Raw genomic sequence first — 23,167 nt, 5'->3', positions numbered from 1 at the left:
AGAATATATTAGTTATTCTGTACAAGCTTTTGTGCCGAATACAGTGGCAAGAAAAAGTATGTGAACCTTTTGGAAATACCTGGATTTCTGCATAAATTGGTAATGAAATTTTGTGACTTAGATGAAGATCAGATCGAATTTGATGACCAATTTATGCAGAAATCCAGGTAATTCCAAAGGGTTCACATTATTTTTCTTGCCACTGTACATTACGTTGTTACAGGTGTCTAGCTTATGGGCATGTGGCAGCAGTGTGTATGAGGGAGGTTCCAGGTGTGAGAAGTGTGCAGAAGAGCATGAGACAAAGGAATGTGTAGCATTGGGGAAAGTAGTGGTATGTGTTAATTGTAGGAGTTCCCATGGGGCTGGGGATCAGATATCACCCGTGCGAAAGAGGCAGGTTGACGTTTCCAGGGTTAGAGTAGTGCAGAAGTTGTCATATGCTGAGGCAGTGAAGAAAGTAGTAGAGGAAGATGGGTCAAGGGGAGGGATCCTGAGAGGAGTGGTGTGAGTAGTAGATCTGTACCAGTTCAGAAGGATAGGTCAACAAGTGATATATGTTTCAGTAAGATTGGATTTTTTTGCGTGTATAGCAATGGTTATCAACTGTACTGCAGGGATGGAACGTAAGTCGCAGAAAATTGAGGTTGTGGTGGCAGCTGCAGAGAGGTATTAGGGTGTGCAAGACTTGACATCAGAAGAGTTACAGGATGTGTTAAGTGGTGGTGTCCCATCCTTTCAGGTTGTTGCCCTGAGGTAGGACTAAATATATTTAAATAGTGGAGTAGGGTGGTGTTATTTTTTTATAATTGTATATTATTTTGTGATGGTAGGCTATTTGTTTACTTATGTATTTTTTTTTCAAGCTAAGTATAATGGTACTCCAGTCTAGTAGGTGGCGGTAATGCAACATTTAGTGGATGCCAACGGCCATTAAACCTAATCGAATAAGAAGCTAGTCTTGTCAAGCAAGCTAAACATGTAAAAATGACCCCGTCCTAACTAACCACAGTATTTCCCTGATTCATACAATTAGCTAGCAACCTAGTTAAGTGTTTTCTTGTTCCGTTGACGTTGTTTTAAATTAACATTTTAATAGCATTGGAGATTTGGAACCACCACAACAGTTAACCGCTAACGTTAGCTAGCCTGGTGAGTAGCTAACGACTTTCCTTTAGCATCCAATCRGAGACGGTACGGTAGCTTGAAAGGCTTGTCTTTAGCATCCAATCAGAGACGGTACGGTAGCTTGAAACTAACTTTAGTGAATGTAGCTAGTAAGCCACTACTAACCAGTAAGTTAGCTTGTGTGATTGTAGTGAGCTACGTTGCTAGCCAACGTTAGCGGGTTAGCTGTCTTTAATGTGTCTGGCAAGCTGTCTTGCAGTGTCTGGAAAACTAACTAGCTAACGTTGATACCCATTTCACCTGGAAATGATACTGGCAAACACGTTTAGTTGATTTCTGGTAGCTAAATCGTCCAAATAAATCAATCACAGCACGTTTATGTACTCATCCAGCAGTTTTACCTCATTTAAGTAGATACAATATCATTGGAAACTACTGTAGATTATAATTTAACATGAAGAAAAATTGTGACTTGCTTCACCTTTTTAAAATATTTTGTGTCCACTCAATTGCCAGTTTTGGTCGGTACCAGAGAGTAATTGTGTTCTGATTTGAGATTTTAAATAGAGTAGAGGAAGGTTTCATGCACTCTCATTTTGTCCAAGTTGTTGGGAAAGTGGTCAAAGTAGCTGATATGTGTTAAAAGTAACATTATATATGGTGAATAGAAGTTAGGAGTGATGTCACAATGGGACCTTCAGAATGCGGAGGAAATCCCATGAAAGTGGATGGAGGACCAAAAGTTATAAAATCTATCAAAGTTGTATGCAAGCACACTATTCCAGACCATTCTACACATTTTAAAGTTTGGAAGACGTTTCTAGCTTAAACGGTGTAAGAGGACTCTAGCCTTGTAAAGAATAATTCTTACAATATCTAAAGTTTAATGTTAAAAGTTACATTCCTTTTAAATAAATAAAACACTTTTCTCTTATACTTCGAACACACCGACAGTGTCATTGTGCAAAATAGTACCCAGCATCTGGATATGTATGCAACAAAAGTTAAACATYCACCTTCTACCATTTCTGTCAAGCAGTCTACGCATACAATTTGATGCATAGGTTCAATAAATCCAACGTATGCACCGCAACTGCCTCTGCAACGCAATRCTGCAAGGCAAACTCAGCGTTTTATTGGAAATTAATGTAATTCTGGTGTACCAAAATGCAATGACGCTGTAGGTGTGTTCAAAGCATTAGACCGCTGTGCCAGTCACAAGGCAAAAGTTCTAATCTTAAAATTTAAATTGAAAATGACAGTGTCTCTGCTTCCTGTTGACTAGACATATTGATATAGCCCAATGTTAAAACAGTTTTAAAATGTCTGCATCAATAACCAATATGCAGAAATATGCACGTCCTGTTAAAACTAACACCGGTCAAAAATCACACGAAATATGGGAATAATGTGTACATCACTGATTAGAGGACAATTTGTAGAAGACGGCTAGCTACATTTTGAAGTGTTGCATTTTGATTCAAGTGGGTCACCAAAGCGGTAAGTGTAATGCAACACTTTTTTTGTTAATCACTTCCATCAATATCACGCTGTAATCAATAGAACAGGGAGCGTTTGGCGTGTAGAGATGTTTAAACTTACACTATTCAAAGGCCACACGGAAACTTAGAATACCCTATCTACATGGTTGTTTAGATGAGGATTTGTAGACGCCTTCTACAATCTAAACTGAGTGTACAAATCATTAGGAAGAGCTACTTTTTCCATGACAGACTGACCAGTTGAATGCAGGTGAAAACTATGATCCCTTATTGAGGGCACCTGTTAAATCCACTTCAATCAGGGTAGGGGAGGAGACAGGTTAAAAAAAGATTTGAGACATGGATTTTGTATGTGTGTGCCATTCAGAGGGTGAATTGGCAAGACAAAAGATTTAAGTGCCTTTGAACGGGAGCTCTGGTTTAAGGGTGTCAAGAACTGCAATGTTGCTGGGTTTTTCACGGTCAACAGTTTCCTGTGTGTATTAAGAATGGTTCCTTTTTATGTAGTCCATGATCATCTCCTTTGTCTGGCTCACATTGAGGGAGAGGWTGTTGTCCTGATACCACACTGCCAGGTCTCTGACCTCCCTATAGTCTCATCGTTGTCGGTGATCAGGCCTACCACCGTTGTGTCGTCCGCAAACTTAATGATAGTGTTGGAGTCGTGCTTGGTCACGCAGTCGTGGGTGAACGGGGAGTATAGGAGGGGACTAAGCATGCACCACTGAGGGGTCTCCGTGTTGAGCATCAGTGTGGCAGATGTTGTTGCCTACCCTTACCACCTGGGGGTGGCCCGTCAGGAAGTCCAGGATCTAATTGCAGAGGGAGGTGTTCAGCCCCAGGGTCTTTAGCTTAGTGATGAGCTTTGTGTGCACTATGGTGTTGAACGCTGAGCTGTAGTCAATGAACAGCATTCTCACATAGGTGTTCCTTTTGTCCAGGTGGGAAAGGGCAGTGTGGAGTGCATTTGATATTGCGTCATCTGTGGATCTGTTGGGGCGGTATGCGAATTGGAGTGGGTCTATGGTTTCCGGGATGATAGTGTTGACGTGAGCCATGACCAGACTTTCAAAGCACTTCATGGCTACCAACGTGAGTGCTACGGGGCGGTAGTCATTTAGGCAGGTTACCTTCACTTTCTTAGGCACAGGGACTATGGTGGTCTGCTTGAAACATGTAGATATTTCAGACTCCATCAGGGACAGGTTGAAAATGTCAGTGAAGACACTTGCCAGTTGGTTTGCGCATGCTCTGAGTACACATCCTGGTAATCCGTCTGGCCCCGTGGTCTTGTGAATGTTGACCTGGTCCGGTTGAAAATGTCAGTGAAGACACTTGCCAGTTGGTTTGCGCATGCTCTGAGTACACATCCTGGTAATCCGTCTGGCCCCGTGGTCTTGTGAATGTTGACCTGTTTAAAGGTCTTGCTCACATCGGCTACAGAGAGCGTGACCACAACATGGACCAGTATCCCTGGGATTGCTTTCGACACCTTGTAGAGTCCATGCCCTGACGAATTGGGCTGGCTGGTCTGGCTGTTCTGAAGGGCGAAAGGGGGGGGCAACCCAATATTAGGAAGCGGTTCCTAATGTTTTGTACACTCCTTTTGTACATTGAATAATTTTGCCGTGTCTAATTAATCACATATACTTCTCAATATTTTAATTTTGAGATTAAAAAAAAGTCCCTACTAGATGGCAGGTTTCAGCATAGCTAGCTACTGGTCTGAACTGTTTAAATAATGGAATGTCCTTCTATATACACTACATGACCAAAAGTATGTGGACACCTGCTTGTCCAACATCTCATTCCAAAATCATGGGGATTAATATGGAGTTGGTCCCCCCACTTTGCTGCTATGACAGCCTCCGCTCTTCTGGGAAGACTTTCCACTAGATGTTGGAACATTGCTGCRGGGACTTGCTTCCATTTAGCCACCAGCATTAGTGATGTTGGTCACGGATGTTTAGCGATTAGGCCTGGCTCGCAGTCGGCGTTCTAGTTCATCCCAATGGTTTTCAATGGGGCTGAGGTCAGTGCTCTGTGCAAGCCAGTAAAGTTCTTCCAWATGGATCTCGACAAACCATTTCTGTATGGCGCTCGCTTTATGCACTGGGCATTGTCATGCTGAAATAAGAAAGGGCCTTCCCCGAACTGTTGCCACAAAGTTGGGAGCTTCAGAATCGTCTAGAATGTCATTGTATGCTGTAGTGTTAAGTTCTCTCTTCACTGGAAGTAAGGGGCCTAGCCCGAACCATGAAAGACAGCCCCAGACCATTGTTCCTCCTCCATCAAACTTTACAGTTGTCACTTTGCATTGGGGAAGGTAGCGTTTCCTGGCATCCGTCAAACCGAGATTCGTCCGTCTGACTGCCAGATGGTGAAGCGTGATTCATCACTCCAGAGAATGTTTCCACTGCTGGAGAGTCCAATGGCGGTGAGCTTTACACCACTCCAGCCGACGCTCGGCATTACGCATGGCGATCTTAGACTTGTGTGCGGCTGCTCGGTCATGGAGACCCATTTCATGAAGCTCCTGACGAACAGTTATGTGCTGACGTTGCTTCCAGAGGCCGTTTGTAACTCGGTAGTGAGTGTTGCAACCGAGGACCAAGGCTGCTCCCGACTCAAAAAATAAATGTTGGTCGCCCGAAAGGTGATTTCTCAATTTTTAAATGTGTAGTTTTCAATATGTGACTCACCACCTGGATTCTGTCATATGTCGCAACATTTGAATTTCTGTTTTTTTACATTGAATAAAAGTAAACTACTACAAAATGCTATATCATACATTGCATTTGAGGAAACAATGGGAAAGTAATTCTGCTTTGAATGTTGATCAACTTGTAAACTTTTGAAAACTGTCTTTCAATGTTTTAGTACTACTATTGGAGAGCCCTTCTTTGTCTACACCCATTCAGCATTGTTCACACCCTCTTAAGCCTTAGCCCCACCCATCTCTTTAAGGGTTGATCCGTGCGTTCTGTACTAAACTTGCCAGCTACTTACAGACATCTAAGAGAGAGAGAGAGAACAGCTCACTGAACATTACTTGCCATCGTAGAGCTGGTTAGGCTGTTATGTTATCCAGAGCGTTGGTGACTGCAATCTGTGCAGTCAGATTGACCGTTCGTAAATTCAGAGCGTTTCGCATTCAGAGCGCCCCCTGGATGCTCTGGCCAATAAGTAGGGTTGATCTGAAAGCTCTGACCTCACAACAGCAGTCAATCACCCAAGCTAACTAGCAGCTAACTAGCTAACATTGGCTAGCTACTTCCAGACACATAATGAGAGAACGGACCCCACTCTGACAATTTAACTCCCCCAAGCAGAGCTGGTTAGGCAGTTTTCATGTTATCCAGAGCGTTGGTGACTGTAACTGTGCTGCTGGCAACAATTTAATTACGCTTTGTTGCCAACATTTACTGACACCGGACATATTCAACGAGTGTTAAGCATTAAAAAATTAATCAGTTTTTCTGCTCTCTGGCACACTAAAATGARAGTATTTTGTTAAGAAATGTAGCTAGATCGCTAGCTAGGTAAACAATGAATCCCAACGCATGACGTAACGTCAGTTAGTGAGCCAGCCAGCTAACGTTAGCTAGCTAGCTAACAGTACACTAACTTGAAAGGCAAATACTTTATCAAAATTAGTGGTCTTTTGTTAAGACATGTAGCTAGCTAAACAATGGACCTTAATCACAACTCATGACGTTGCATTTTGATAAAAATACATTTTACGTTCAAACAGCTCTCCTGTGAAGTCGTGACTTGCGACATACGCCTAGTTTCCTGAATCGGGTCACATATGTAGACACCCTACGTGTTTTAATAAAATCAACTATGTGCATTGAGCTTGTCTGATGCTTTAAGCTTAGGGTTTGATGCCTCAAAAGGGCATCAGAGATCGAGATAACCAGAAGGAAAAAAATCTTAATCTGACCCAACTATTCTCCTGCTCCTGCTGGCTTTTGCAGATTCAGCCATTTCTCTCCTAAAGTTGCCGGTAATGGGCTACACAAGGAGTCTGCAACCTTTCTCATGTGGAATGCCAATTTATCTTACCATTTCTACCGATCTGCGTGCCAGTTATGGTTTTCATATGCACATTTTCGTGAAACAGTTTAGTTTAATTTATAATAACGTCTTCATATCTTAATCATTGTCATGTGGTTAATCGAAATCTAGATCAAAATGATGCAATCCTAAAAAGTAACTTCTATTGCCATTGCCAACTATGTAAAAATAGCTTACATAAAGACAACAAATAAAAACATTGTAGCCTGCAGGTAGAAAATATCCTATAATATCCTATAATATAATATATTAAAAAAAATCCTATAAATCGCATTGGCTACACATGGCCTGTCTGCAACGAACTTATCGACTATTAACTTGTGTCCTGCCAAAAGCTTGCGCTGGCGAACTTGCAACATTGTATAAAATATTCACATTTGTTACTGCTTGAGCTCCTGTTCCTCTTATAGAATATTAGATCAAAAGTATTGTGGATCTCCTGCACGTAAATATAAACAGTACCAGCACCCAAAATGAGTACCGGAACCTTTTTCAGTCCAAGTCGAGCACTGATAAGAAGCCTATTTCATGACGTTTACACTGGATCGGAGCATGTCATTTTTTCCTTTCAAGCTGAGTGGTTTTCGAAAGGGAGAGAGCTGGAAAGATTTTTCAAACATATTGAGGAACTAAATCAAATCAAATTTTATTGGTCACATACACATGGTTAGCAGATGTTAATGCGAGTGTAGTGAAATGCTTGTGCTAGTTCCGACAGAGCAGTAATATCTAACAAGTAATCTAACAAATTCACAATGACTACCTTATACACACAAATGTAAGGGTTGAATAAGAATATATACATATAAATATATGGATGAGCGATGGCCGTGCGGCATAGGCAAGATGCAGTAGATGGTATAGAACAGAGTAAATACATATGAGATGCGTAATGTAGGATATGTAGACATTATTAAAGTGGCGTTATTTAAAGTGACTAGTGATACCATTATTTAATCCATTTATTAAAGTGGCAAGGGATTTGAGTCTGTATGTTGGCAGCAGCCACTCTGTTAGTAATGGCTGTTTAACAGCCTGATGGCATTGACAGACTGAAAAACAGCTTCTATTGTAATTCTCAATTTAGGTAAAAACAGACTTTGTTTGCTTGCTGTTTGAGGTGAAGAAAACATTACTTTGAGAAGCTCCACAGGTCGTTAGTGGTGCGTTAAGCCACTCACAAATACTATCAGATCCCCAAATGGGCACATTTTATATGCCTAAGTTTGTGCGCAGGCCAGGTAGCCTATAGGCCTACTTCTATGCATGCGTGTCCTTACTCAACATTGACAGGAGCACTCCAAACAAAAGACAATGACTAAATTGACAGAACTTGTAAATGGAATTTAGTAAACTAAAACTTGTTTCTCACAAGTGTAGCATTGTTTGCAGAGTGCACAACCTATGTGTCCACTCCGGCAATAAGAACAGGAATGGAATAATAATATTTAACGCAGTAAAATAAATGACTCTAACCAAAGTAGCAAACATTGTATATTAGAAATTATAGCAATTAACAGTAAGTGTACTACTGGTGATATAGGTAATGGGGAATTGATATACACTAACAATCAAACTCAAACAATGAATACAATTTAAATTATGAAACAATGAATGTGCACAAATTGGTGGGAGAGAGTGCATTCTGGAGAGAAGTGCATTGTGCATCTGGGCGCATGGTCAATCCGACGTCTGCATTGGCTTTTTACRGTGATACGGCCTCAGCAGAAGTCAGGGCATTCATACTTTTGCTTCTCGGAGCAGTGCAGAGCTGTTGTCAAGGAAGTGAGTTTGTGTTTATACAGGATGTACTGCCCCCACCTACCAATGCTGAGCTATACAGAGCACTCCGCATTGCTACAACATTTGGGAGGTGCATGGTGATGCGGTACAGAGCTCGATTTGGCCTCTGCATGCCTCTAGAGGCTCCGCAATTGCGTCCAACCCTCCATATGGAGCCTCCGACCACATTTTAGAATCAAACATAAATTGGCTTTTAGTCTAGGCCTCCGCAGTTGATTAGTTCACTGAGATGGACATATACAGTGGGGAGAACAAGTATTTGATACACTGCCGATTTTGCAGGTTTTCCTACTTACAAAGCATGTAGAGGTCTGTCATTTTTATCATAGGTACACTTCAACTGTGAGAGACGGAATCTAAAACAAAAATCCAGAAAATCACATTGTATGATTTTTAAATAATTAATTTGCATTTTATTGCATGACATAAGTATTTGATCACCTACCAACCAGTAAGAATTCCGGCTCTCACAGATGTTAGTTTTTCTTTAAGAAGCCCTCCTGTTCTCCACTCATTACCTGTATTAACTGCACCTGTTTGAACTCGTTACTGTATAAAAGACACCTGTCCCACACCTCAATCAAACAGATTCCAACCTCTCCACAATAGCCAAGACCAGAGAGCTGTGTAAGGACATCAGGGATAAAATTGTAGACCTGCACAAGGCTGGGGATGGGCTACAGGACAATAGGCAACACAGCTTGGTGAGAAGGAAACAACTGTTGGCGAAATTATTAGAAAATGGAAGAAGTTTCAAGATGACGGTCAATCACCCTCGGTCTGGGGCTCATGCAAGATTTCACCTCGTGGGCATCAATGATCAATGAGGAAGGTGAGGGATCAGCCAGAATACACGGCAGGACCTGGTCAATGACCTGACAGAGAGCTGGACACAGTCTCAAAGAAAACCATTAGTAACACATACGCCGTCATGGATTAAAATCTGCAGCGCACACGCAAGGTCCCCTGCTTAAGCCAGTGCATGTCCAGGCCCGTCTGAAGTTTGCCAATGACCATCTGGATGATCCAGAGGAGGAATGGGAGAAGGTCATGTGGTCTGATGAGACAAAAATAGAGCTTTTTGGTCTAACTCCACTCGCCGCTGTTTGGAGGAAGAAGAAGGATGAGTACAACCCACAGAACACATCCCAACCGTGAAGCATGGAGGTGGGAACATCAGTTCTTTGGGATGCTTTTTGCAAAGGGGACAGACGACTGCACGTATTGAGGGGACGATGGATGGGGCCATTATCGCGAGATCTTGGCCAACAACCTCCTTCCCTCAGTAAGAGCATTGAAGATGGGGTCGTGGGCTGGGTCTTCCGCATGACAACGACACGAAGCACACAGCCATGGCAACTAAGGAGTGGTCCGTAAGAACATCTCAAGGTCCTGGGAGTGGCCTAGCAGTCTCCAGACCTGACCCAAGGAAGAATCTTTGGAGGGAGCTGAAAGTCCGTAATTGCCCGAGCGACAGCCCGAAACCTGAAGGAATTCTGGAGAAGATCTGTAGGGAGAGTAGGCCAAATCACTGCTGCAGTGTGTGCAAACCTAGTCAAGAACTACAGGAAACGTATGATCTCTGTAATTGCGAACAAAGGTTTTGTACCAAATTTAAGTTTGCTTTTCTGATGTATCAAATACGTATGTTGTACAATATGCAAATTAATTTTACTTAAAATCATACAATAGTGATTTTCTGGATTTTTGTTTTAGATTCCATCTCTCATAGTTGAAGTGTACCTATGATAMAAATTACAGACCTCTACATGCTTTGTAAGTAGGAAAACCTGCAAAATCGGCAGTGTATCAAATACTTGTTCTSCCCACTGTATATGATTTTATTTATTTATTTGTTACTGCTCGACTAAAACAATCTCGGTCGACCAACAGCATAACGACCAAACAATCGACCACTCGACTAATTGGGGTCAGCCCTACCGAGGACAGGTGATTTATTTTGCGCTACACACTTCAGCACTTGGCTGTCCTGTTTGAGCTTGTGTGGCCTACCACTTCGCGGCTGAGCCGTTGTTGCTCCTAGACATTTCCACTTCACAATAAAATCACTTACAGTTGACCGGGGCAGCTCTAGTAGGGCAGAAATGTGACGAACTGACTTGTTGGAAAGGTGGCATCCTATGACACATTGAAAGTCACTGAGCTCTTCAGTAAGGCCTTTCTACTGCCAATAACTACCACAGTCAACAGCCTGATCAACTCTATGCGAAGGAGATGTGTCGCGCTGCATGAGGCAAATGGTGGTCACACCAGATACTGACTGGTTTTCTGATCCACGCCCCTACCTTTAAAAAATATATATCTGTGACCAACCCGAGGCATATCTGTATTCCCAGTCATGTGAAATCCATAGATTAGTGCATAATGCATTTTTTWAATTGACTTATGAACTGTAACTCATTCAAATAAAAAAAATAGTTGCATGTTGCGTTTATATTTTTGGTCAGTTTAGTTGTTTCCTGTCGACTTAGCTGAGGCCATATTGTTGTTTTTGTCTGTACTTGGCGTTGTTTAGTAGGCCTACTTTGTTCGTATAATTATTCCATTGCTGACGACGTCTGTTGTGATCCAAGCCCATGCTTGCTTGCTGTTATTATTTATTCTCGCCCAGACATGTTTACTGAGTGACAGATCATAACAAAATAAAAAGACAAATGTAGATTGTTTATTTTGATTGTTCAAGTGTTGTGGCATAAATGTCGGGAGAAGTTTTGCTCCTCAAAAGAAACAATACATGAGGCAAGCGAATTAGCCTACCTTCATCTAAATCTGTGTCTAGAATAAATTCACTTTCATGAGGAGCTGGAGTATGGTCCTGTATGACTCAGTTGGTAGAGCATGGCGCTTGCACCGCCAGGGTTGTGGGTTCGCTTCCCGGGGCCACCCATACATAAAATGTATGCAAGCAGCCCTGTAAGTCACTTTGGATAAAAATGTCTGGTAAATGGTATCTATTATGTATGAATGTGGAGCTAGATACCTGCCAAAATGTTGAACAAACATATCGTTAGGATCGTAACATTTTGTTACAGCCGTATTCTAAAATGGATTAAAAAAAATTATGTTCCTCATCGATCTACACAATACCCCATATTGACAAAGTGAAAACAGGTTTTTAGACATTTTGGGAAGCATGTGTGTATGTATATGTATTCAGACCCTTTGCTATGAGACTCGAAATTGAGCTCAGGTGCATCCTGTTTCCATTGGTCATCTTTGAGATGTTTCCACAACTTGATTGGAGTCCATCTGTAGTAAATTCAATTGATTGGACATGATTTGGAAAGGTACACACCTGTCTATATAAGGTCCCACAGTTGACAGTGCATGTCAGAGCAAAAACCAAACCATGAGGTCAAAGGAATTGTCCGTAGAGCTCCGAGACAGGATTGTGTTGAGGCACAGATCTGAGGAAGGGTAGAAAAACATTTCTGCAGCATTGAAGGTCCCCAAGAATACAGTTTTCTCCATCATTCTTAAATGCAAGAAGTTTGGAACCACCAAGACTCTTCCTAGAGCTGGCCGCCAAACTGAGCAATCGGGAGAAGGGCCTTGGTCAGGGAGGTGACCAAGAACCCGATGGTTACTCTGTGGAGATGGGAGAACCTTCCAGAAGGACAACCATCTCTGCAGCACTACACCAATCAGGCCTTTATGGTAGAGTGGCCAGACGGAAGCCACTCCTCAGTAAAAGGCACACGACAGCCCGTGAGACTCAAGATTCTCTGGTCTAATGAAACCAAGATTGAACTCTTTGGCCTGAATGCCAAGCGTCATGTCTGGAGGAAACCTGGCACCATCCCTACGGTGAAGCATGATGGTGGCAGCATCATGCTTTTGGGATGTTTTGATCGAGTCTGGATCGAGGGAAAGATGAACAGGTACGGAGATCCTTAAGATCCTTAATGAAAACCTGCTCCAGAGCGCTCAGGACCTCAGACTGGGGCGAAGGTTCACCTTCCAACAGGACAATGACCCTAAGCACACAGCCAAGACAATGCAGGAGTGGCTTCGGGACAAGTCTCTGAATGTCATTGAGTGGCCCAGCCAGAGCATATGAGATGAGTAATGCAAAATATGTAAACATCATTAAAGGTACTAGTGTTCCATTATTGAAGTGACCAATGTTTTGAAGTCTATGTATATAGGGCAGCAGCCTCTAATGTGCTAGTGATGGCTTTGAGATAGAAGCTGTTTTTCAGTCTCTCGGACTCGGGGTGAACAGGCAGTGGCTCGGGCGGTTGTTGTCCTTGATGAACTTTTTGGCCTTCCTGTGACATCGGGTGCTGTAGGTGTTTGGAGGGCAAGTAATTTGCCCCCGGTGATGCGTTGGGCAGACCGCACCACCCTCTGGAGAGCCCTGCAGTTGCGGGCAGTGCAGTTGCCGTACCGGGCGGTGATACAGCCCGACAGGATGCTCTCAATTGTGCATCTGTTAAAGGTTGTGAAGGCTTTAGGTGCCAAGCCAAATTTCTTCAGCCTCCTGAGGTTGAAGAGGCGCTGTTGCACCTTCTTCACCACACTGTCAGTGTGGGTGGACCATTTCAGTTTGTCAGTGATGTTTCCCCCGAGGAACTTGAAGCTTTCCACCTTCTTCACTGCAGTCCCGTCGATGTGGATAGGGGGGTGCTCCCTCTGCCGCTTCCTGAAGTCCACAATCAGCTCCTTTGTTTTGTTGACATTGAGAGGTTATTTTCCTGGCACCACAATCCCAGGGCCCTCACCTCCTCCCTGCAGGCTGTCTCGTCATCGTTGGTAATCAGGCCTACTACTGTTGTTGTCTGCAAACTTGGTGATTGAGTTGGAGGTGTGCGTGGACACACAGTCATGGGTGAACAGGGAATACAGGAGGGGGCTGAGCACGCATCCTTGTGGGTCCCCGGTGTTGAGGATCAGTGGCCTATCAGGAAGTACAGGACCCAGTTGCACAGGGCGGGGTTCAACTCAGGGCCTCGAGCTTAATGATGCGTTTGGAGGGTACTATGTTTTTGAATGCTGAGTTGTTATAGTCAATAAACAGCATTCTTATATAGGTTTTCCTCTTGTCCAGATGGGATAGGGCAGTGTGATGACGATTGCATCGTCTGTAGATCTATTGGGGCGGTAAGGAATTTGAAGTGGGTCTAGGGTGTCAGGTAAGGTAGAGGTGATATGATCCTTCACTAGTCTCAAAGCACTTCATGATGACAGAAGTGAGTGCTACGGGGTGATAGTCATTTAGTTCAGTTACTTTTGCTTTCTTGGGTACAGGAACAATGGTGGACATCTTGAAGCATATGGGGACAGCAGACTGGGATAGGGAGAGATTGAATATGTCCGTAAATGCTTAAATGTCTTATTCACGTCGGCCATGGAGAAGGAGAGCCCACAGTTCTTGGTATTGTGCCGCGTCGGTGGCACTGTTATCCTCAAAGTGGACGAAGAAGGTGTTTAGCTTGTTCAAAAGCAAGACTTTGGGGACTGCGACTTGACTTGTTTTTCCTTTGTAGTCCATAATTGTCTGTAGACCCTTCCACCACTAGTTTCCGGCTGCGCCTCACAAAAGGACAGTTTGAAATGCATCAATTAAGATGCAAATTTTGATTACAACGTAATCGTAGGCTCTTTTTTTTTACGGAATAGCTTGAACATTTTCTTAGCTTAGATTTAATAGGCCTACAACTCAACGTAGGCATAGCCTATAGGCCTAGTGTTTTCATTTGGAATTAAAACAATTTATGTATTCATTCGGGTTCACAGTGTGGTCCTAACAGAGGTCCCCGTGTACCGTTACACCTCTAACATCCACCTCATTTTTGTTGTATGTTGACAGTTGTATTTGTTTTTGATAATTCAATTGAAATCACATCCCCCAACTGAGGTCTCCTGTTTTTAAATCAGGAACTTCTGTAACTGCAAGCAAGCCTGATGTCTGCTGAGGCTTCCGCAGGGAGTGTGGCAGCTGCATCCGTCCCTGCCACCCAGTCCCCTGGCCGGGGCAGCGAGGAGAAGGGGGTTGGAGGGGGTCTGGCGGGGAGTAAATATGTAAAGCTGAATGTTGGGGGCTCCCTGCATTACACCACGGTACAGACCCTGAGCAAAGAGGACAGCCTACTAAGGAGCATGTGCAATGGAGGAGCAGAGGTCACCATAGATTCGGAGGGTAAGTATGGACCTTTGTGTATTATTTATCTATGCCAGTGTTTCCAAATATGTTATTCTAGGATCATGCAGGCTTGCACATTTTTGTTCCAGTCCAGCACTACCACACTTGATACAACTAGTCAACTAATGGTCACCAAGGTTGTGAATCAGGTGTGCTAATGCTGGAAGAAAACATGTAGTCCTAAGGGAGCCAAAAGAACGGATTGAAAACACTGGGCTGTGTTCAGCAGGACATAACGGTGTGCAACATGCAATTTAATGGAAACAGTACTGTACTGAACGACCAGTTGAATGTTGTAATTTATGATGGCTCAGAGGGCAATTTTGTGCGGTGTGCTGCTGCACTGGATTTGATATTTCAAATGGTCACACCTATATTGATTAGTTCGCACCCACCACATAGGTGCAAACATACCTCGAAGATTGAATAACGATGCGCACCATTTTTTTTAAACAAACCATTTACTCCCCTTTGCAGCGTGTGATGGGATGTGGCTTATTAATCTTTTTGTTTTCTCCATATCCTCAGAATTACTAAAGCAATCGACACATGGGGGGAAAAATACATTTAGATGAGATTGATTCTCGCCTATCAGTGCTCACTCCTTCTGAATATTCTTCCTCTCTCTTAGGCTGGGTAGTGTTGGACAGGTGTGGTCGCCATTTTGGCTTGGTGCTGAACTTTATGCGGGACGGCTCGGTACCGCTTCCGGAGTCCCACAGAGAGCTGGAGGAAGTTCTGAAGGAAGCTCAGTACTACAGGGTCCAAGGACTAGTCCAGCACTGCATGTCTGCCATGGAGGTAAGACCTAGACTGACCCACAGCAAATGATCATTGTGTGAAAAGCACTGAGCTGAGTGTCAGCAATATTAAATGTCCTTCGCTCTTTGTGTTTGTCTTTGAAAGCCTTTGATAAGACTTATAAGTTTAGCTCAAAGTGCAATATACTGTATGCGAGTCAAACAACTATTATGCACATATAATCTCCAATACTTACATTGGATCCCAATGTTTGTGTGTTGAATACACAGCCCAAAGTGTCAGAGTCAGATGTTCATTTGAATCAAATGCCTTTGATGTCCCACAGAAACAAAGGAATGTCTATGAGGGGATATGCCGCATTCCCATGATTACCTCAACCAAAGAAGAGCAGAGAATGATAACCACCTGCAGGAAGGTGAAAGAGGGTGGATGGGAGGGAGGGAGGACAGGCATAGGTAGGAAGGCTGTCTATTATGGATGGCAGACTGGTTTGACTTTAAATGCTTACTTTGATCTCTGACCTTAGCTCTGGTATCATTGCTTAGCTTTAGCTCTCATACTGATTTTTAAGTCCAAGTGAGTTTAGATTTGTTATTGCCTTTTTATAAAGTGTCTGAGTATTCCGAAAAGCACTATACAAACAAAAAGTATTATTATTAAAGTGGACCCCCAACATTTTTCATCAGCTCAACTTTTCCAAATAAATTAACTAAAAATGCTAAATATTTGCTACTGTTCTAATGTTTCCTGTCTCCCACAGCCTGTAGTAAAACTACAGAACAACAGAGGGAACAACAAGTATTCGTACACCAGGTAATTTTTAAATTTAACATTTTCTGAGACCACGGTCTCTTTTACAGATGAGACCTGAATTACAGAAAATACACATATCAAAATGCAAGCAGAAAGAAAACACTGTCATAAAAACAAACACAATCAGTAATAAGGTCATCAATCAGCTTTCTTAATTGCCCTAGGCTCCAAAACATCAAATTTAAGAACATTTTGAAAATTGTTCCACAAATAAGGTGCAAGAAAACTAAAAGCTGATTTACCTAACTCAGTAGAGACCAAAGGAATTTCTGGAGTTAGCCATCCCTGAGACCCAGGTGTGGTAACTCATGTCTAAAGTTTAGTAATGATGTTTGGTACAGTGGGGGTGTTAAGAGAATTATGTTCTCAATGTTCATAAACTGAACATTAATTAAACTACTCAGTCTGCTAGCAATAATTTGTAAGTTTCTTGTTGAAATGAAAGACAGAGGCCAGTCTACAATAGTCAGCAACGTTTATTTACGAGAGCTCTGCTTATCATCTCATACCTCTCATTTCATCATAAATGTCCCTCCTCTCAGACAATGACAATATAGTTCACAAGTCTTCTCCGACTCATACATTGCTTATCCCATCCTGCCACCTGTTATACAATCTACTACAAGCCCAAGGTTTCTCCCCTCCCTGGGTGGGGAGACTTCCTTCCCTGTTATCAGTTTCACAGTGGTCACAAGTTGTCTGCCACAGTTCCTTGCCTGCGAACAGTCCCTCTTTCTTATGGACAAACATTCTTCATCATTATACAGAGACAGGGTAGAATTCTGTTAGATATAGTCCTATCATTACTTTAAATGTATACATAATTTAGTCAATATACATAAAATTCATAACCAGGAGTTTTGTAAAAGAGCTTTTATAAGTGAAAACATAGCAATGATTCAACCTACGTGACATCAAAGAGGGCCAAACAACTTTCTGGTAGAGAATGCAGTGATGTGTACTAAAACTGTCGGCCGTAATAAAGCGCAGTGCGCTATTATATACTGCATCTGCATGGCTTTATTAAAGTGGCAGCTGTATTCATATAGATGTCCCCATAGTCTACGATCGATAGGAACTTTTACTGAATCAGCTTTCTATAGATGCCCATTTGTATTCTCAGCTTCTTAATTAACTCATAGGCTTTTTAAAAGACAGCTTTTCACCTATCCAGATGCCCAGATATTTGTAAGCAGGGACACGATCACCTAAAGCCCATTCTTGTGGGAAGCTGCTATAGACCATCAAGTGTTAACAGTCAGTATCTGGATAATGTGAGAAGTAACCGAGAAGTATATTTTCTGGGTTATTTTAAATATTAACTGGCTATCATCAAGCTGCCCACTAAGGAAAAAACGTAAAACTGTAACCAGTGCCTGCAACCTGGATCAATGTTGTCAGTCAACCTACCAGGGTAGTTACAAACAACACAGGAATTAAGTAATCAACATGTGTTGATCACATCTTTACTGCATATATTTGCTTTAAAGCAGTATCCAAATCCATAGGATGTAGTGATCACAATCTAATAGCCRTATCTAGGAAAACAAAAAGTTCTAAAAGCTGGGCCTAATATAGTGTATAAGAGGTCATACACTAAGTTTTGTAGTGATTCATATGTTGATGATGTAAATAATAACCAGACGCTGCACTTGACGCATTTATCAAACGACTTATTCCAGTTACTAATAAGCACGCACCCATTAAAATGACTGTAAAAACTGTTAAATCCCCTTGGATTGATGAGGAATTAAAAAATTGTATGGTTGAGAGGGATGAGGCAAAAGGTATAGTAATTAAGTTTGGCAGCCCAACTGATTGGAAAACGTACTGCAATTTAAGAAATCATGTGACTAAACTAAATAAAAAAGAAACTACACTATGAAACAGATAAATTATATATAGAATGATAGTAAAAAGCTTTGGGGCACCTTAAATTACATTTTTTGGGAAAAAGCCTGCCCGGCTCCTTCATTCATTGAATCAGATTGCTCATTCATCACAAAAGCTCCCTGATATTGCAAACTACTTTTAATAACTTTGGTGACATGGCAGCAACAAACGCTGACACTACACATCCAAGTATATCGGACCAAATTATGAAAGACAAGAATTGTACTTTTGAATTCCTTAAAGTCAGTGTGGAAGAGGTGAAAAAAATATTTTTGTCTATCAACAATTATTATTATTTTTTATTTAACCAGGTAAGCTAGTTGAGAACAAGTTCTCATTTACAACTGCGACCTGGCCAAGATAAAGCAAAGCAGTGCAACACAAACAACAACACAGAGTTACACATGGAATAAACAAGCGTCCAGTCAATAACACAATAGGAAAAAAGAAAGTCTATATAGAGTGTGTGCAAATGGCGTGAGGAGGTAAGACAATAAATAGGCCATAGTAGCGAAGTAATTATAGTTTAGCAAATTAACACTGGAGTGATAGATGAGCAGATGATGATGTGCAAGTAGAAATACGGGTGTGCAAAAGAGCAGAAAAGTAAATAAAAACAATATGGGGATGAGGTAGGTAGATTGGGTGGGCTATTTACAGATGGGCTATGTACAGCAGCAGCGATCAGGTAGCGGCTTAGATAGCTGATGTTTCAAGTTAGTGAGGGAAATATAAGTCTCCAACTTCAGCGATTTTTGCAATTCGTTCCAGTCATTGGCAGCAGAGAACTGGAAGGAAAGGCGGCCAAAGCAGGTGTTGGCTTTGGGGATGACCAGTGAGATATACCTGCTGGAGAGCGTGCTACGGGTGGGTGTTGTTATCGTGACCAGTGAGCTGAGATAAGGCGGAGCTTTACCTAGCATAGACTTATAGATGACCTGGAGCCAGTGGGTCTGGCGACGAATATGTCGCGAGGGCCAGCCGACTAGAGCATACAGGTCGCAGTGGTGGGTGGTATAAGGCGCTTTGGTAACAAAGCGGATGGCACTGTGATAGACTGCATCCAGTTTGCTAAGTTGAGTATCGGAAGCTATTTTGTAAAGGACATCGCCGAAGTCGAGGATCGGTAGGATAGTCAGTTTTACGAGGGTATGTTTGGCGGCGTGAGTGAAGGAGGCTTTGTTGAGAAATAGGAAGCCGATTCTAGATTTTATTTTGGATTGGAGATGTTTGATATGAGTCTGGAAGGAGAGTTTACAGTCTAGCCAGACACCTAGGTATTTGTAGTTGTCCACATATGCTAAGTCAGAACCGTCCAGAGTAGTGATGCTAGTCGGGCGGGCGGGTGCGGGCAGCGAACGGTTGAAAAGCATGCATTTAGTTTTACTAGTGTTTAAGAGCAGTTGGAGGCCACGGAAGGAGTGTTGTATGGCATTGAAGCTTGTTTGGAGGTTAGTTAGCACAGTGTCCAAAGAAGGGCCAGGTGTATACAGAATGGTGTCGTCTGCGTAGAGGTGGATCAGGGAATCACCCGCAGCAAGAGCGACATCGTTGATATATACAGAGAAAAGATTCGGCCCGAGAATTGAACCCTGTGGCACCCCCATAGACTGCCAACGGTCCGGACAACAGGCCCTCCGATTTGACACACTGAACTCTGTCTGAGAAGTAGTTGGTGAACCAGGCGAGGCAGTCATTTGAGAAACCAAGGCTATTGAGTCTGCCAATAAGAATACGGTGATTGACAGAGTGGAAAGCCTTGGCCAGGTCGATGAAGAAGGCTGCACAGTACTGTCTTTTATCGATGGCGGTTATGATATCGTTTAGTACCTTGAGCGTGGCTGAGGTGCACCCGTTGACCAGCTCGGAAACCGGATTGCACAGCGGAGAAGGTACGGTGGGATTCAAAATGGTCAGTGATCTGTTTATTAACTTGGCTTTCGAAGACTTAAGAAAGGCAGGGCAGGATGGATATAGGTCTATAACAGTTTGGGTCTAGAATGTCACCCCCTTTGAAGAGGGGGATGACCGTGGCAGCTTTCCAATCTTTAGGGATCTCGGATGATACAAAAGAGAGGTTGAACAGACTGGTAATAGGGGTTGCAACAGTGGTGGCTGATATTTTTAGAAAGAGAGGGTCCAGATTGTCGTACCCGGCTGATTTGTACGGGTCCAGGTTTTGCAGCTCTGGATTTGGGTGATGGAGAAGGTGGTTAGGCTTGGGCAAGTAGCTGAGAGGGGTGCGGGGCTGTTGGCTGGGGTTGGGGTAGCCAGGAGGAAAGCATGGCCAGCCGTAGAAAAATGCTTATTGAAATTCTCGATTATTATGGATTTATCGGTGTTGACAGTGTTACCTAGCCTCAGTGCAGTGGGCAGCTGGGAGGAGGTTTTTTTATTCTCCATGGACTTTAGTGTCCCAAAGATTTTTGTAGTTAGAGCTACAGGATGCAAATTTCTGTTTGAAAAAGCTAGACTTTGCTTTCCTGACTGACTGCGTATATTGGTTCTTGATTTCCCTGAAAAATTGCATATCGCGGGGACTATTCGATGCTAGTGCAGTCCGCCACAGGATGTTTTTGTGCTGGTCGAGGGCAGTCAGGTCTGGAGTGAACCAAGGGCTATAGCTGTTCTTTGTTCTACATTTTTTGAAAGGGGCATGCTTATTGAAGATGGTGGGGAAATTACTTTTAAAGAACGACCAGGCATTCTCGACTGACGGGATGAGGTCAATATCCTTCCAGGATACCTGGGCCAGGTCGATTAGAAAGGCCGGCTCGCAGAAGTGTTTTAGGGAGCGTTTGACAGTGATGAGGGGTGGTCGTTTGACCGCGGACCCATAGCGGCTGAGTAGCCGGGTGATCACAGAGTAGGCCGGGAGGTGGGCCTGGCTCAGTGCTAGCTTAGGGGCTGGGTCACTCGGTGGCAGCTAGCTAGCTGTGATGATCAGGAGTAATGGTCCAGGGTTTACGGCAGGAATCCGGTGTTGTAGTGGAGAAAACAGTCCGATGCTGGCAAGTATTATCCAGGCAAAAAAAAACGTCTGGTGTCTGTGCAGAAGGAAAGGTCGCTAGTAGTGGCTAACAATGGCTGAATAGCTAGTAGCTAATTAGCTGGCTAGCTTCTGATGGAGGTTCTGGCTATGAGGTCTAAAAAAATAGCGGATCCGTGTCACATTGGGTGAGGCAGGTTACCGGAAGGTATATTTAATTTAAAAGTGGAAAAGAGATTGAAAATAAATTGAAATATATACGAAAAGTACACGAGAGGACGACAAACCATGTCTGCACTGCTACGCCATCTTGAGCCGTCATCTACTGATGACAAGCCACCGGGATCTTACAACCTGGGTGGAGAATTACTGAGGATAATAGCAGACGATATTGCCACTCCTATTTGCCACATCTTCAATTTAAGCCTACTAGAGAGCTTGTGCCCTCAGGCCTGGAAGGAAGCTAAAGTCATTCCGCTACCCAAGAATAGTAAAGCCCCCTTTAATGTCTCAAATAGCCAACCAATCAGCCTGTTTAGTAAACTTCTGGGAAAAATGTGTTTTACCAGATACAATGCTATTTCACAGTAAACAAATCGACAACAGAATTTCAGCATGCTTATAGGGAAGGACACTCAACAAGCACAGCACTTACACAAATGACTGATGATTGGCTGAGAGAAATTGATGATAAAATGATTGTGGGGGCTGTCTTGTTAGACTTCAGTGCAGCTTTTGACATTATCGATCATAGTCTGCTGCTGGAAAAACGTATTTGTTATGGCTTTACACACCCTGCTATAACGGAGATAAAGAGTCACTTGTCTAACAGAACAATGAGGGTGTTCTTAAATGGAAGCCTCTCAAATATAATCCAGTTAGAATCAGGAATGCCCCAGGATAGCTGTTTAGGCCCCTTGCTTTTTTACATTTTTACTAACGACATGCCACAGACTTTGAGTAAAATCAGAGTGTCTATGTATGCGGATGGCTCAACACTATACACGTCAGCTATTCCAGCGACTGAAATGATTGCAACACTCAACAAAGAGCTGCAGTTAGTTTCAGAGTTGGTGGCAACTAATAAGTTAGCCCTAAATATTTCTAAAACTTTAAGCATTGTATTTGGAACAAAACACTCATTAAACCCTAAACCTCAACTAATTCTTGTAAAAAATCATGTGGAAATTGAGCAGTTTGAGATGACTAAACTGCTTGGAGTAACACTAGATTGTAAACTGTCATGGTCAACACATGCAGTAGTAGCTAAGATGGGGAGAAGTCTGTCTATAATAAAGCGTTGTTCTGCCTTAATGACACTATCAACAAGGCAGGTCCTACAGGTCCTAGTTTTGTCACACCTTGACTACTGTTCAGTCGTGTGGTCAGGTGCCACAAAAAAGGACTTAGGAAAATTGCAATTGGCTCAGACCAGGGCAGCACGGCTGGCCCTTGGATGTACACAAAGAGCTAATATTAATAATATGCAATCTCTCCTGGCTGAACGTGGAGGAGAGATTGACTTTGTCGTGTCTTTACTATCATTAAATGAAAACTTAGTTTTTCTATCAAAGATTCTCTGTAATTAGTATTATGTGATTACTGTAATTAACTAGGAAGTCGGGGCACCAAGGAAAATATTCAGATTACAAAGTTATAATTTTCCTAATATAACTTTTCAGATATTTTCATATCTGAATGAATGAATTATTTATTTTACCTCACGTTAGTCTCATTCCAAACGTCGTAAATTGTTGGTTATCTGCACGAACCCAGTCTTCACTATGAGTCATCCATACATCAATTGTCTTAAATCATTTATTTACTAACTAAGTAATTCACAGAAATGCATAAACAAACAAACAAAGTAAATATGGTTACAAGAAATGATAGGGGAATGTGCCCTAGTGGGCTAAACCGACATGGCGGCTTGTTAGACAAAAGGGGAGTGGGGGTCAGATGAGAAGTCGCTACAGAGTTGATAATTATAACAATTGAAATGCTAATCCTTTGCACATGAACGCTCACTCA

The 23,167-nt window shown here is 42.6% G+C and overlaps 1 protein-coding gene across 4 annotated transcripts in view; it reads left to right on the top strand.

The window, feature by feature from the left end:
• The first annotated feature begins 438 nt into the window (after positions 1-438).
• The window catches only part of LOC111971492 (BTB/POZ domain-containing adapter for CUL3-mediated RhoA degradation protein 1-like), a 41,602-nt gene continuing 18,873 nt past the window's right edge, over positions 439-23,167 (top strand). Inside the window, exons 1-5 of one of the 4 annotated variants that reach the window (XM_070446282.1) lie at positions 439-507; positions 14,415-14,676; positions 15,311-15,480; positions 15,767-15,856; positions 16,202-16,254. In XM_070446282.1, coding sequence (XP_070302383.1) covers positions 14,442-14,676; positions 15,311-15,480; positions 15,767-15,856; positions 16,202-16,254 — 548 coding nt within the window. In that variant the 5' untranslated portion in view covers positions 439-507; positions 14,415-14,441. The other 3 variants (XM_023998293.2, XM_023998292.2, XM_023998291.2) reach the window with 3 other exon arrangements.

This window comes from Salvelinus sp. IW2-2015, linkage group LG13 (assembly GCF_002910315.2).
Source record: "Salvelinus sp. IW2-2015 linkage group LG13, ASM291031v2, whole genome shotgun sequence".
NCBI classification, from domain to species: Eukaryota; Metazoa; Chordata; class Actinopteri; order Salmoniformes; family Salmonidae; genus Salvelinus; species Salvelinus sp. IW2-2015.
This window is presented reverse-complemented; position numbering and strand designations above follow the sequence as displayed.